Source organism: Sinocyclocheilus rhinocerous, unplaced genomic scaffold (assembly GCF_001515625.1).
Source record: "Sinocyclocheilus rhinocerous isolate Xijiao unplaced genomic scaffold, SAMN03320098_v1.1 scaffold3201, whole genome shotgun sequence".
NCBI classification, from domain to species: Eukaryota; Metazoa; Chordata; class Actinopteri; order Cypriniformes; family Cyprinidae; genus Sinocyclocheilus; species Sinocyclocheilus rhinocerous.
Genome location: NW_015662182.1, coordinates 5,241 through 18,273, shown reverse-complemented (window position 1 = coordinate 18,273; position 13,033 = coordinate 5,241). Strand labels below are relative to the sequence as shown.

The following is a 13,033-nucleotide window of genomic DNA, read 5'->3' as shown; positions in this document are numbered from 1 at the left end:
TTAAAATCCTTTAAAGTAACTAGTGTAAATTACATCGCTAATGTCATAGAATAGCACATTGTAACGCAGTGTTACAACGTGCCCCATCTGCACAACTGGAGTTTAAAACCAGTTGCTGTCTTCTGCTAGTTAGCGAAGCATTAAAAAAATGATCTAAACTGATAAATGACAGATTGGAGATTAAAATAATAGCAGATTTATCTAATTTTAAATGATTAATAAAAACAGAGATGGAAAATTTACTTAAGCCAGAAGTTTAATTTTACTATGGTAAAATAAATGTTCATTGATATCTTCGAATTTTTTTCTATATAATGTTGATATGGTAACTAATAAATACTGTAAATTTTGTTATGCTAGCATGTGTGGAAATATTCAAACCATGTTTGTTACAACTAACCCCGCATTACTTTGTGCCCCATGCTCCCCTATGATTTGTAGTCACCAAATATAACTTTATTTGTTTTAAGATTATTAGACATTGTGGTGCCTCAAAAGTCTGTGTGTGAAGTCGCTGACTGACCTGGCAGAGGTCACCTTAAGTTTCAGACACAGAAAATAAGTCAAGAAAGAGATACTACTTGCATATGCTTATTGGATCATATTTCATATTAAAGGCATTGCCTTTGAATAGGGTAAAAATGTAATTAATATATACCACCATACTTTTTCCAGCTGATTGATTATATTAAGAATTGTAAAAAAAAATTGTATTACACGTTTGCTGAAATGTTAGGTTTAAATATGCAAATTACATATAATTAAATATGCAATAATTTGCATACATTAATCTGAACATTGGATAAATACTCTTTTTTACAGAGGGGATTTTGGATATCTCAGAAATAGTAATTATTTTATTTTTGTCTAGATAAATTTATTGAGAACATGCACAAAGGTATAAAATATGCAAAAGCATTGGAAGTATCAACAAATTATTATTATTATTATTATGTAATTTTATTAAATACTCTATTTTTGTTTTATACTTTTTTGTTTAATAGTTCTATTTAGTAATAGTAATATTTTGTGATTATATAATAATAACAATTATTATTTGTATTATTATTATTATTATTATATAATCAGAGCATTTAAATTTTATTTTTTAAAATTTTTAACACATCAAGTGGTTATGAAAGCATTAGTGTTTTACCTATAAGTTTTTGTTCACTTTCTAAATTTTATTATCTTGTTTCGTTACGTTGCTTAGAAAGGTTTGTGTGATGTTCCTCCAGTGTTCTAGAAAGCAAATGCTCTGTACAGTTTGTTTTTGTTGGCTGTCCACTGTCAGACAGTTTCTCACAGATGATGATCTCTTATCTTCTGCAAGCACATTTTCTCTACATGACACCTCCTGCTTCTTACATATTTTAGTTATTTTTTTAAACATATCTTGAGTGATTATTAAACATCGAAAAGCTGAACTTACCTGCACTTAATATTAAATTAATATTATAATCGTATATTTTATGAAAAATATGAGGAACATTCATAATGACTTTATACAGATCATAATTTATGGTTATACTATGTGATTATAATTTTAATAATATTAGAACATTTAGATCAATGAAGAATTGTCTGGTTAGCAGAAAAATCTGGTTAGCAGAGTTCCAAAGAATTAAATACTCATCAAAGACATGCAATGAAATGCATGGCTGTTGTCCACCCAGAAAGTGTAATAATGAAGTTAATTTAGTCAAGTTGTCCTAAACATGAGACGTGCTTCAAACTAACTCATACAGTTTAAAGAGGCTTTCCCTCCTGTCAGATGCATGTGCTGATAAATGCATTTGAGATCTTTTTTCTCATTGCATAACTTGCATCTTATGGTTACATCCTTGTCTGTAAATGTTAGAAATTCACGTGAGTACTTCCATGTTGCATAAAGGCTTGTCCAGGCAGCGAGTCTTCGTTAAACTTCAAAGACTACACGGAACGAGCACTAAGTGTGCGCATATGCGTTAAACAGACAGAGCACAACAGAATGACAACAGAGCACAATAATTCTGACTAAAATATAAATTTTTCTAAAATATTGTGTATCCAAAAGTGGAAGTACTTCAAAACTCTTCCCCCAGTAACAACAGTGCCATAAACTGCAGTATGAAGAGAGTGTTGCAGCCAGGAGCATTTCTAGCCTTTTGTTAGTCCTTGGGCATAGGCTTCCCATGAAAACTTTTCACCATATTTTAATATTCTTTTATGATATTGTTATGGATACTGTCCCTTTTTTGGAATACTGCGTTTTTATTAACATTTTTATAAAATCCAAATAAGCTTTATAGATTTTATTGGAAAGGGTTTAAACCATATAGAATTATTGCACATGCACCTGTGGAACTGTCCAGACATTTTCGGTTTACAGGTGGTAGACACTTAAGTTGTAGACTGACAGGTGTTTACCAGCCAGAGCAAACTTTTCTGGAAAGTTTGGCATGCTATTTCGAAATGACATCACACCATTTCGGTCTTTGATTTCACTTGAAGTAAATTGGGGCCTTAAAGTTGTTAGGTACTTTTTCAACATCACAAGGTGAAAATCCTGCTTTAGACAAGTATTTCACCTGACCTAATCACAGTTGAGCACCTGTGAGGGAATTTTGTGGAGACAAGTTGAGCAACACCCTCCATGAAACATCAGGGTACTCAAGGAGGTTGACCTCCAGGAAATGTGACAATTTGCTGTGAACTTGTACTCTTGTACTTGTACCCTAAAGGGTCAGAGCAGTATACAGTACTTAAAGTTATGGAGAACATACTACATACAACAATATTACGCGTTTGTTGATTTAATCAAGGGTTTACTCATTTTTGTAACCCTCCTTTTATGCAAATTTGTCTAATTTACTTATTTACAGAAATTGGTGAAAAAAATATAATGAGCTCTTTTAAGGAATAGTTGGATGAAAATTCTCAAATTATTTAAGAAGCCCAGTTATACATTTTCTGTTCTTTTTCCTATTTCTTTCTTTCTTTAATTCTCTTTGTTTTCCTACCTTTCCTACTTTCTCATTAACTGCTCCATCAATGTAGGGAATAAAGAAGCCGTTCACAGAGGTCATTAAAGCCAACATCGGTGACTGCCATGCTATGGGCCAGAAACCCATCACCTTCTTCAGACAGGTGTGTTTACGAAATATTTTGCATGTCATGCTATATTTTGAGCAGTAGTTCTTGTACATACTATACGTATGCTCCTTTTATTTGTCAGGTCTTGGCATTGTGCTCTTATCCAGATCTTCTTGAAGACAGCAAATTTCCAGAAGATGCCAAAAGTAGAGCTCGCCGCATTCTCCAAGCGTGTGGTGGAGGAAGTCTCGGTACAGGAAAATCTTTTTAGTTATATTGAATTAGATACTTCAAGCAAATATGAAATCAAAATGAGCATCTATCTACTTAACTGTTGCCGAAATCTCATTCAGTCTCTGATTCTCCTTTTTGACTGACGTCACAAGGACAATGAAAATTATTGGTTATTGTTTTTTGTCTAATTTTCCACTCTGCCAGAATGCTCACATAGCTCCGTAGGTATCCATACCTTCTATTCAAAATTTTACTAGTGCAGGATATTCTTGGTAATTAATTGTGTTTGGTGTGAAGGGTATATATAGAGTACTTTAGCAATAAAGTCAGTTGGTGATGGTCTAAAATAATATCTGACATAGTGTGAATAATGCCAGGATTAACGGAGTTATTTAAAAGTGAACTCCCCACACCTTAGAAAAGCACAGAAAGCTAGAAATACAAACTCTATAGTCTTAAATTTACATTCATTAGTCATTAGTCACTGCTCAAGCTAGAGAAAAGAGAAATCCAGAAAAAAAGCAGGCTAAAGAAAAAGAGAACAAGATATATACTAATCTAGATTATTAGTTAATTATGTGTATATACACTCACAGGCCACTTTATTAGTTGCACCCGTTTAACTGCTTGTTAACGCAAATATCAAATCAGCTAATCACATGGCAGCAACTCAACCCATTTAGGCATGTAGACAGGCTCAAGACGATCTGATGGGAGTTCAAACTGAGCATCAGAACGGGGAGGAAAGGAGACTTTGGTTGTTGCCAGATGCCCAGATTGGCTGGTCTGAGTATTTCAGAATCTGCTGATATACTGGGATTTTCATGCAAAACCATCTCTAGGGTTTACAGAGAATAGTCCAAATAAGAGAAAATATCCAGTGAGCGGTAGTTCTGTGGGCAAAAATGCCTTGTTGGTGCCAGAGGTCAGAGAAAAATGGTCAGACTGGTTTGAGCTGATAGAAAGGCAAGAGTAATTCAAATAACCACTCGTTACAAAGGAAGTATGCAGAAGAGCTGTCAGCTAAGAACAGGAAACTGATTGGACAGTAGAAGATTGAAAAAAGGTGTAACGATTAGTCCACTGAAGGCGAGTTGTAATGAACCCAAGTGCAGTTTATTAAAAATCCAACAGTGACCAAAAACATAAACAAAGGTTGGCTTGGCAAAAACATGAACAAGGCTTGGCTTAGCAAAAACATGAACAAGACTCTCCAACAGAGGGTTACATGAACAATACTCGACCAGATACAATGGCAACATGAGGGCTACTTATACCAAACAATATCGGTCACATGACACAATCCAACCAGTGAGAAACAAGACACATGACTAAGACAACCAATCACAACATGACACATTGAACAAAGGAACCAATAGCAGGATCATGTAACAGGGTAGGAAAACACATGACAGGAACATGAAGCATGGTTAAATATCAAAATACAAGACAAGAAAACCTTCAAAACAAAAAACAAAACCCAAAAACCAGCGTGACATATCCCCCCTCTAAAGGCGGCTTCAGACGCCCTAACGTAGCACCCACCCCAACCCAAACAAAACTCAAAAAGCCCAGGAGGGTGGTAGAGTGGAGGTTGAACAGGGGGAGGGATGGAGGGCTAGGCCCATGCAGGGGAACAGGATCAGAATCATAACATGGCAGAGGATCAGAACTGAGGAGCAGTGGTAGGCCAGGACCATGGGGCAGTGGCAGATCTGGGCAGTGGGGCCAAGGTGGACCTGGGACGTGGAGCAGAGGCAGACCGTGGAGCAGTGGTGAACCTGGACCCCGGAGCAAGGGCAGGTCTAGACCGTGGAGCAAAGGTGGGCCAGGAAAGTGAAGCACTGGAGGACCTGGACCATGGAGCAGTGGTGGACCTAGACCATGGAGCAGTGGAGGACCTGGACCATGGAGTAGTGGTAGACCGTGGAGCAGTGGAGGACCTGGGCCATGGAGCAGTGGCACAGCAGGTGGAGCAGGGAGTCCACGCGGAGCAGAAGACCACCAGTTCAAAGCCGGCAGAGCAAGAAGCCAGGGCGGAGTCGAGGACCACCAGGGCGGAGCAGGTGAGACTGAAGACCACTAGGTCAGAGCTGGCGGAGAAGGAAGCCAGGGCGGAGCCGGCAGAGCAGGAGACTACCACAGCAGAGCAGACAGGACTGAAGATCCCCATGGTGGAACAGATGACCACTTCAGTGGAACAGATGGTTCCGGGGACCACCACGGCGGATAAGGCGGGACTGGAACAGAGAGTATAGACAGCGGCCTCTGCAGCCACAACAGGACAAGCAGAGAGTTCACTTGACTTGAGTAACAGAGTAGTGAGTAGCCCAAACACACAGGATGGCTACCGCCATAACAGGAAGCACTGAGGATAGGGGAACATCCTCTGTGACAGCCAGTGCTGAGGCCCTGGGGATGCCAGCTGCTTGCAATGACATCAGAGGTGGTTCCATCACACTGGCAAGTATTCTCATGAGCTTGGGTACTATAGCCCCCCCCCAACAAAAAATACTTAGGGTAAACTTGCATGGCAGCAGTGGCATGATGAGGCTCTGGCGTGGCAGTCATGACAGGTGTGGACAGTCAAGACGGGCATGGCGGCCATCTTGTGCAGAGGCTGTGGTGCGGGAGGCATGGTGTGAGCAGGCTCTGGCTTGACAGGCATGACGTGAGCAGGCTCTGGCTTGGCAGGCATGATTTGAGCAGGCTTTGGCTTGGCAGGCATGACGTGAGCAGGCTCTAGCTGTGAGTTCATGGTCGGCCTCCATGGCTGTGACTGGACAGATTGTGAGTTCATGGATGGCCTCCTTGGCCATGACAGGACAGGCAATGAGCTCAGATACGGCCTCCATGGCCATTACCGGACAGGCAGAGAGTTCATGGACAGCTTTCTTGGTCGTGACAAGGCAGACAGAGAGTTCAGAAGTGGGCACTACTGCCTTGAGAGGAGCTGAAGCGGATGTCACTACCACAGGAGGTTCTGCAGCAGAAGCCGCTGCCACCTCTGGAGGTTCTGCAGTGGAAGCCGCCGTCTCGGGAGGAACAGGGGCAGACTCATGGACAAGAGAGGCCTCTGGGGCAGACTTATGGACAGGAGTGGCCTCTGGGGCAGATTCATGGACTTGAGTAACAGAGCAGTGAGTAGCCCAAACATACAGGATGGCTACTGCCATAATAAGAAGCACTGAGGATAGGGGAACAGCCTCTGTGACAGCCAGTGCTGAGGCCCTGGGGATGCCAGCTGCTCGCAGGACAGACTGTGAGTTCATAGACGGCCGCTGTGGCTGTGACAGGACAGACTGTGAGTTCATGGACGGCCTCTGTGGCTGTGACTGGACAGATTGTGAGTTCATGGATGGTCTCCTTGATGGTGACAGGACAGGCAATGAGCTCAGATATGGCCTCCGTGGAGCAGTGGAGGACCTGAACCATGGAGCAGTGGCAGACCATGGAGCAGTGATAGACCGTGGAGCAGTGGAGGACTTGAATAACAGAGCATGGACTTGAGTAACAGAGCAGTGAGTAGCCCAAACACACAGGATGGCTACCACCATAACAGGAAGCACTGAGGATAGGGGAACAGCCTCTGTGACAGCCAGTGCTGAGGCCCTGGGGATGCCAGCTGCTCGCAATGACATCAGATGTGGTTCCATCACACTGGCAAGCATTCTTATGAGTTCTGGACCAAGCTCCGCATCCAAAGGAGCTTGGATACTATAGCGCGGGCATGGCGGCCATCTTGTGCAGAGGCTCTGGCTTGGCAGGCATGACGTGAATCACCCCTGACAGTGCAGTCAAGGCATAGGAAGACTTTGATGTGGCAGTCCTGACGTGACAAACCTCTAGCATGGCAGGCATGACGTGAACAGGCCCTGGCTTGGCAGGCATGACGGGACAAGACTCTGGAATGGCGGCCATGACGGGACAAGGCTTTGGAATGGCGGCCATGTCGTGTGAGGACTCTGGAGGGATGCCGTGTTCCTCCTCCACGACACCCACTGTAAATGCAGAGCCACTCATCTGCAAAGCAAAGTCAATATATTGTTCTGGGGTATGTGGTGGCATTAACTGAGAGATTTCTTTGGTAAGGCCAAAACGGGAAATGTCCTTGAGAGCAGTGTCATTGAAGTCCACATGATAACATAGTTCACAGAAATCTGCTACATAGTCCACAATGGCCCGTTTGCCTTGATGAAGGCGCAATAAACAAGCTGCTGGGTTCATGGTTGTGGTCTAGTATTCTGTAACGATTAGTCCACTGAAGGCAAGTTGGAATGAACCCAAGTGCAGTTTATTAAAAATCCAACAGTGAGCAAAAACATGAACAAAGCTTTGCTTGGCAAAAACATGAACAAGGCTTGGCTTGGCAAAAACATGAACAAGACTCACCAACAGAGGGTTACATGAACAATACTCGACCAGAGACAATGGCATCATGAGGGCTACTTATACAAAACAATACAAGTCACGTGACACAGTCCAACCAGTGAGAAACAAGACACATGACTAAGACAACTAATCAACAGCATGACACATTGAACAAAGGAACCAATAGCAGGATCACATGACAGGGTAGGAAAACACATGACAGCAACATGAAACATGGTTAAATATCAAAATAAAAGACAAGAAAACCTAAATAAGAAACAATACCCAAAAACCAGTGTGACAAAAGGTTGCCTGGTCTGATGAGTCTCAATTGCTGCTGTATGTATTTATAGGCAAAATGAATTTTGACGTGGATGAAAATGAGGCTGTAGGGGATAGACTTATGGCACTTTTCCACTGCATGGTACGGCACGGCTCGCTTTTGGGGGGTTTTCCACTGTGTACAGTACCTGGTACTTTTTTCAGTACCACCTCGGCTGAGGTTCCAAGCGAGCTGTACCGTTACCAATATGTGGCGTGTAAACCCTGCTGATCACTGATTGGCCGGAGAGAATCGTCACTACCTGCGTCATTGACCTTGCGACAGGAGACACTAGACTCACTAGATTAAAATATCACAGCCAGCGAGGATTGAACGCAACTTTTTTTGAATGAACGCATCGGTTTCGAACGAGCACACCTTTTTTTAAACAACAAAATAATGGCTGTTTCGTGGTCTGTTGAGGAAATACAGACGTTCCTCTCATTGATAGCCGAGAAGCGGATCCAGCGAGAGCTTCATGGGACAACGTGGAATGAAAAAGCCTTAAAGGGTTAATTCACCCAAAAATGAAAATTAGACTGTGTTTTACTCACCCTTGAAGCATCCTAGGTGTATATGACTTTCTTCTTTCAGATGAATCCAGTCGGAGTTATATTTAAAATTGTCCTGGCTATTCCAAGCTCTATCATTGCAGTCAGCGGGTGTTGCAGTTGAACAGTCCACAAGTCGTCAAATAAAACGTGCCTCACACGGCTCCGGGGGGTGAATAAAGGCCTCTTGTAGTGAATCCATGCATTTTTGTAAGAAAAATATCCATATTTCAAACGTAATAAACACTTCTCTCTCACTTCCAGTATCTGTCATACGTGGAAGCTTGTTAAAGCGAATATTTGACGACTTGTGGACAGTTCAACTGCATCACCCGCTGACTGCAATGATAGAGCTTGGAATAGCCATAACAGTTTTTAATATAACTCCGACTGGATTTGTCTGAAAGAAGAAAGTCATATACACCTAGGATGCCTCGAGGGTGAGTAAAACACAAGCTAATTTTCATTTTTGGGTGAACTAACCCTTTAACGACATGTCTATAATCCCGCCCACTCTAAAGCGGTACTAAACTGCAGTGGAAACGCAAACCGAGCCGTGCTGTACCGTACCGTGCCGTGCCGAGCCGTACCATGCAGTGGAAAAGCGCCATTACAGTATTTACAATGGCACGCACTCTATAAAGGTCCTAGATAATGCAATTTTCAGCAACTCACTACTTTTAAAACTGTTTTATGGAGTTTTTTTTTGGTCTAATGAAAGTTTTTTTTTTAAAGACATTTCACCAGATGAACAATGGGTATGTTAAACAACAGTACAGTGACATTGAACACAGTACTTCTAACCCTCATAGCCTCATTTTCATTCCTGAGATGCTGTTTATTTATAAAGATTCGGAGATGTGAGCTCTAGGGCCTCAGCAGCCATTCGTTTTATATAACTTTAATGCTGTATCAGAGCACTGCCTTTGTACTTTTGACTGAATTATTTGCTTGTGTTTATTTCCTTTTATAATGGCTATTATTGTTTATTAAATATGATTGTTCAATAAATAATATTTTATATAAATAGTAATAGTATTTAATAATAATATTTACTATTGAGAAACGGTCTATGTGTTAGCGATGGTGATTATGACTTCAGTGGAGGTTACATTGTTATACCATTAGATGGTGAAAAGAGTCTTTATAGTAGAGTTAGAGTCAGTAAGATTTTTATATTGAAAGGCTGAAACAAGGACATTATTTTTACTTTAAAGGGATAGTCCATCACCATTGTCACCATTTACTCACCCTCAAGTTGTTCCAAACCTTGTTTGGACCTTGCTTTTTCTTTTCTTCTGCTGAACAATAAAGAAGATATTTTGTAGAATGTTGGTTACCAAACAGTTGACGGTATGCATTGACTTCCATTGTACCTTTTTCATATCTATTTTTGTTTTTCGTTGTCATGAGAAATCCCCTTACCATTGAAAGGATACTATGACAAAGATATTGCTTTCCTCAGAGGACATTCAAACTATCTGTTATATATACATGGCATATATACATGGCATTTATTACACAAACATTTTTCAAATGAATACATTTTTTGGCTTTCTGGATATTTCAGGTGCTTACAGTACTAGTCAGGGAATTGAAATGATTCGTCAGGACATTGCACGGTACATTGAACAGCGAGATGGAGGAATCACATGTGACCCTGACAACATTTACTTATCCACAGGAGCCAGTGATGCGATCGTGGTAAGCAGATATGACAAACAGACCAAAATGTAACATACATTTTTTTTTAAAGTGTTCATGTGAATTGATTTATACAAAATAGATATGTGAATCACACACTCTAGACCAGAGTCTCATCTTCACAGTCTTGTGGAGCTTAGGTCCAACCCTGCTCCAATACTCCAACCTGTATAGTTTTCAATTCTGAAAACTTTGATTATGAGGTTCAGATGGGTTGGTTTAATCAGTGAGTTGAGATAAATTTTTACCAGAGCGAATTTTGACACCCTCGCTCAAGGACACTGAAAACTTGTCAGCACTGCCCTGTGACTTTTATCAGTAAAATAGCTTTGCTGTTAAAAAGCTGCATTATAGTACACAGCAATAATGTGGTAATATTGCTGTCTAGAGAGACATGGCACAGAAAAAGGTAATTGACATGCACAATTTCCCGCTCTTTAAAAGAAATGTAATTTTATTGCGCTACTTTATTTTACTTAAAAATTCTAGATGTAATTAACCTAACCAAATTTTCGGCCATTCCGACTAAGGTTTGTGGTCACACAGAAGGCTCTCTTGCAATTTTCCAGAATCAAAACCCAGTGTGAACTTATGATTTCCAGCATTTGCTGGCAGCAATGCTAAACATTGCCAGGGCTGGGCGGTATGACATTATATATCGTTACCGCGGTATAAAATGTCAGCCATAACAGATTTTTTCATTCTGTGTATACGGCGACATGTAAATAAGTAGGCGTGGTTAACTCACATGCTCATCAGACTGAGACGCTGCCATTTGTTAAAGAAACATGGAGAAAGATGAATGAACAGATCAGGAGGTTCCACAAAGGATTCAGTTTTCTAAAGGGTTGTTAATAACATGTTGGAACAAAGGTGCAGCAGTTAACCGCGAGAGCAGTGCAGCACCCTCAGTTTAGAGGAGCGCACAGGCTCACAACAGAGAGGGAGCAATGAACAACCTGCTTGTTAAAGCAAATGTACATAATCTGAGGCAAAATGACTAAATATTGAGAATGCAACCGCGCGTATTATATTTTTCTAACTCCAAACGATCAAACACTGATCACACTGATCACCTCTTGTGATTCGTCTCAATTTGACGCTCAAATTAACTGATCACATTTTAATAATGCACAAGGTGCGCGCGCGCGCACGCAGTGAGAGGCGAATATGAAAGGCTGAGCACGTGTCAGTCTTCACCCTGCTGGAGTCAAATAAGGACGTGGTTATAAGGTGCGTATAATTTAAACTGCTTAGTCAGCACTAACAGTAGCTGATGTTCAGTTTGCATACTGCTGCTCTCCTTCTGGTCACTATTGAACTCTTCACTCTGGTATTAATGGTATCCTACATATTAAGGTATAATTATTTTAAAATAATTTAAAATTAATTCAGAAACACTATATTTAAAGTTTAATTGCACCTACAAGTTGCATTTAATATTAGTCAGTTGGGGGCAGTTAATCTAAAAGTTGAGTGTGCTTTTACTAAATAAATAATTTACCAAATAAAAGTAAAAGAAAAATAGGTAAAGTACTTTTCATTTCTATAGTATTTGAGTTTATTTATAATATAAAGCCCTTTTGTCAATTTTCAGAATAACTACATATATAAATAACTATATCGTAAAATATATCGTTACCATGAAATAAAATTAAGTCATACCGTGAAACAGAATTTTGGTCATGCCGCCCACCTCTAGCCCCAGCGTATTTCAAAGCCTCTGTGTGTCGAGACTCCTAAACAGACATTCTTAAGGAAGAATACCAGTACAAACAGCTCAGCATGTTTTGTGCAATAAATAACACATACTGCATGATTTTTGTGGATTGTATTGTGAGCAAAACCATGTGTATTTGTATGTTTTTCCTGTGTGTAGAGTTGTAAATTTACTGTGCATTTATTGCATGTATTTATTTATTGTTTTGGGGGTTATGATATGATATTATTTTCTAGGGATGCACCGATACCACTTTTTCCAGTACTCGCCCGATACCGATACTTTTATTTTTGGTACTTGCCGATACCAAGTACCGATACCAATATTTTTATTGCATTTGTACATTTTTTAAATATTGGGTACAGAAACCAAAAGAGTATGTATAATGTTAGTTGGTTAACTTCATTTATCAAATAGATACAGTCAAACCAAAATTTATTCAGACACCTTCAACATTTCTCACATTATCACAGTTTATTCACTATAGTTTAGAAAATGGTAATAAAATATGACAAGAACTCAGAGTTAAACTGTGTCAGAACAAATTCAGCTTGATAATGTTAGATAACTTTGATAGAGAGGTATGTAATAGATTACAATCAACCAAAAACTCAGTATCGGGCCCGATACCGATACCAGTATCGGTATCGATGCATCCCTATTATTTTCTCATCACTCATCAACTGTAAATGCAAGCTCTCCAGATGGATATTATTATCAATATCTACAGCATTTACATTAAATCAGATTATTCCTGGATAATGTATATTTATCCATGTCAACGTTTCTGTTATCAAATTTAAGTAACCATTTCTGTTCAGATTTTTGACTAAAATTTAGGTGCATCCCTAAGACTCGAACCAGCTTGAAATATATAATAGAAACAACAGCTTTCCTATTTTTATGCATGCATGGATAAAAGCTGATACTGCGCAACGACAGACACAGAACATGCGGCTACATTTATTTGTGGAGCTTAGTATGTTTTTGCCTTCATCCCCTTAAGAAATGTATTCGGTTTGAACCAGAACACCATATTCCTTCAAAATTCACTCC

At 40.0% G+C, this 13,033-nt stretch overlaps 1 protein-coding gene across 4 annotated transcripts in view; it reads left to right on the top strand.

Annotated features, from left to right (window-relative positions):
- Positions 1-10,678, top strand: part of LOC107727967 (alanine aminotransferase 2-like) — a 19,421-nt gene extending 8,743 nt beyond the window's left edge. For 2 of the 4 annotated variants that reach the window (XM_016538014.1, XM_016538013.1), the window contains exons 3-5: positions 3,040-3,129; positions 3,218-3,326; positions 10,124-10,677. In XM_016538014.1, the coding sequence (XP_016393500.1) occupies positions 3,040-3,129; positions 3,218-3,326; positions 10,124-10,290 (366 nt within the window). In that variant the 3' untranslated portion in view covers positions 10,291-10,677. Of the gene's footprint in view, positions 1-3,039; positions 3,130-3,217; positions 3,327-10,123 lie in introns of all 4 variants that reach the window. The other 2 variants (XM_016538015.1, XM_016538017.1) reach the window with 2 other exon arrangements.
- The last annotated feature ends 2,355 nt before the right edge of the window (positions 10,679-13,033 follow it).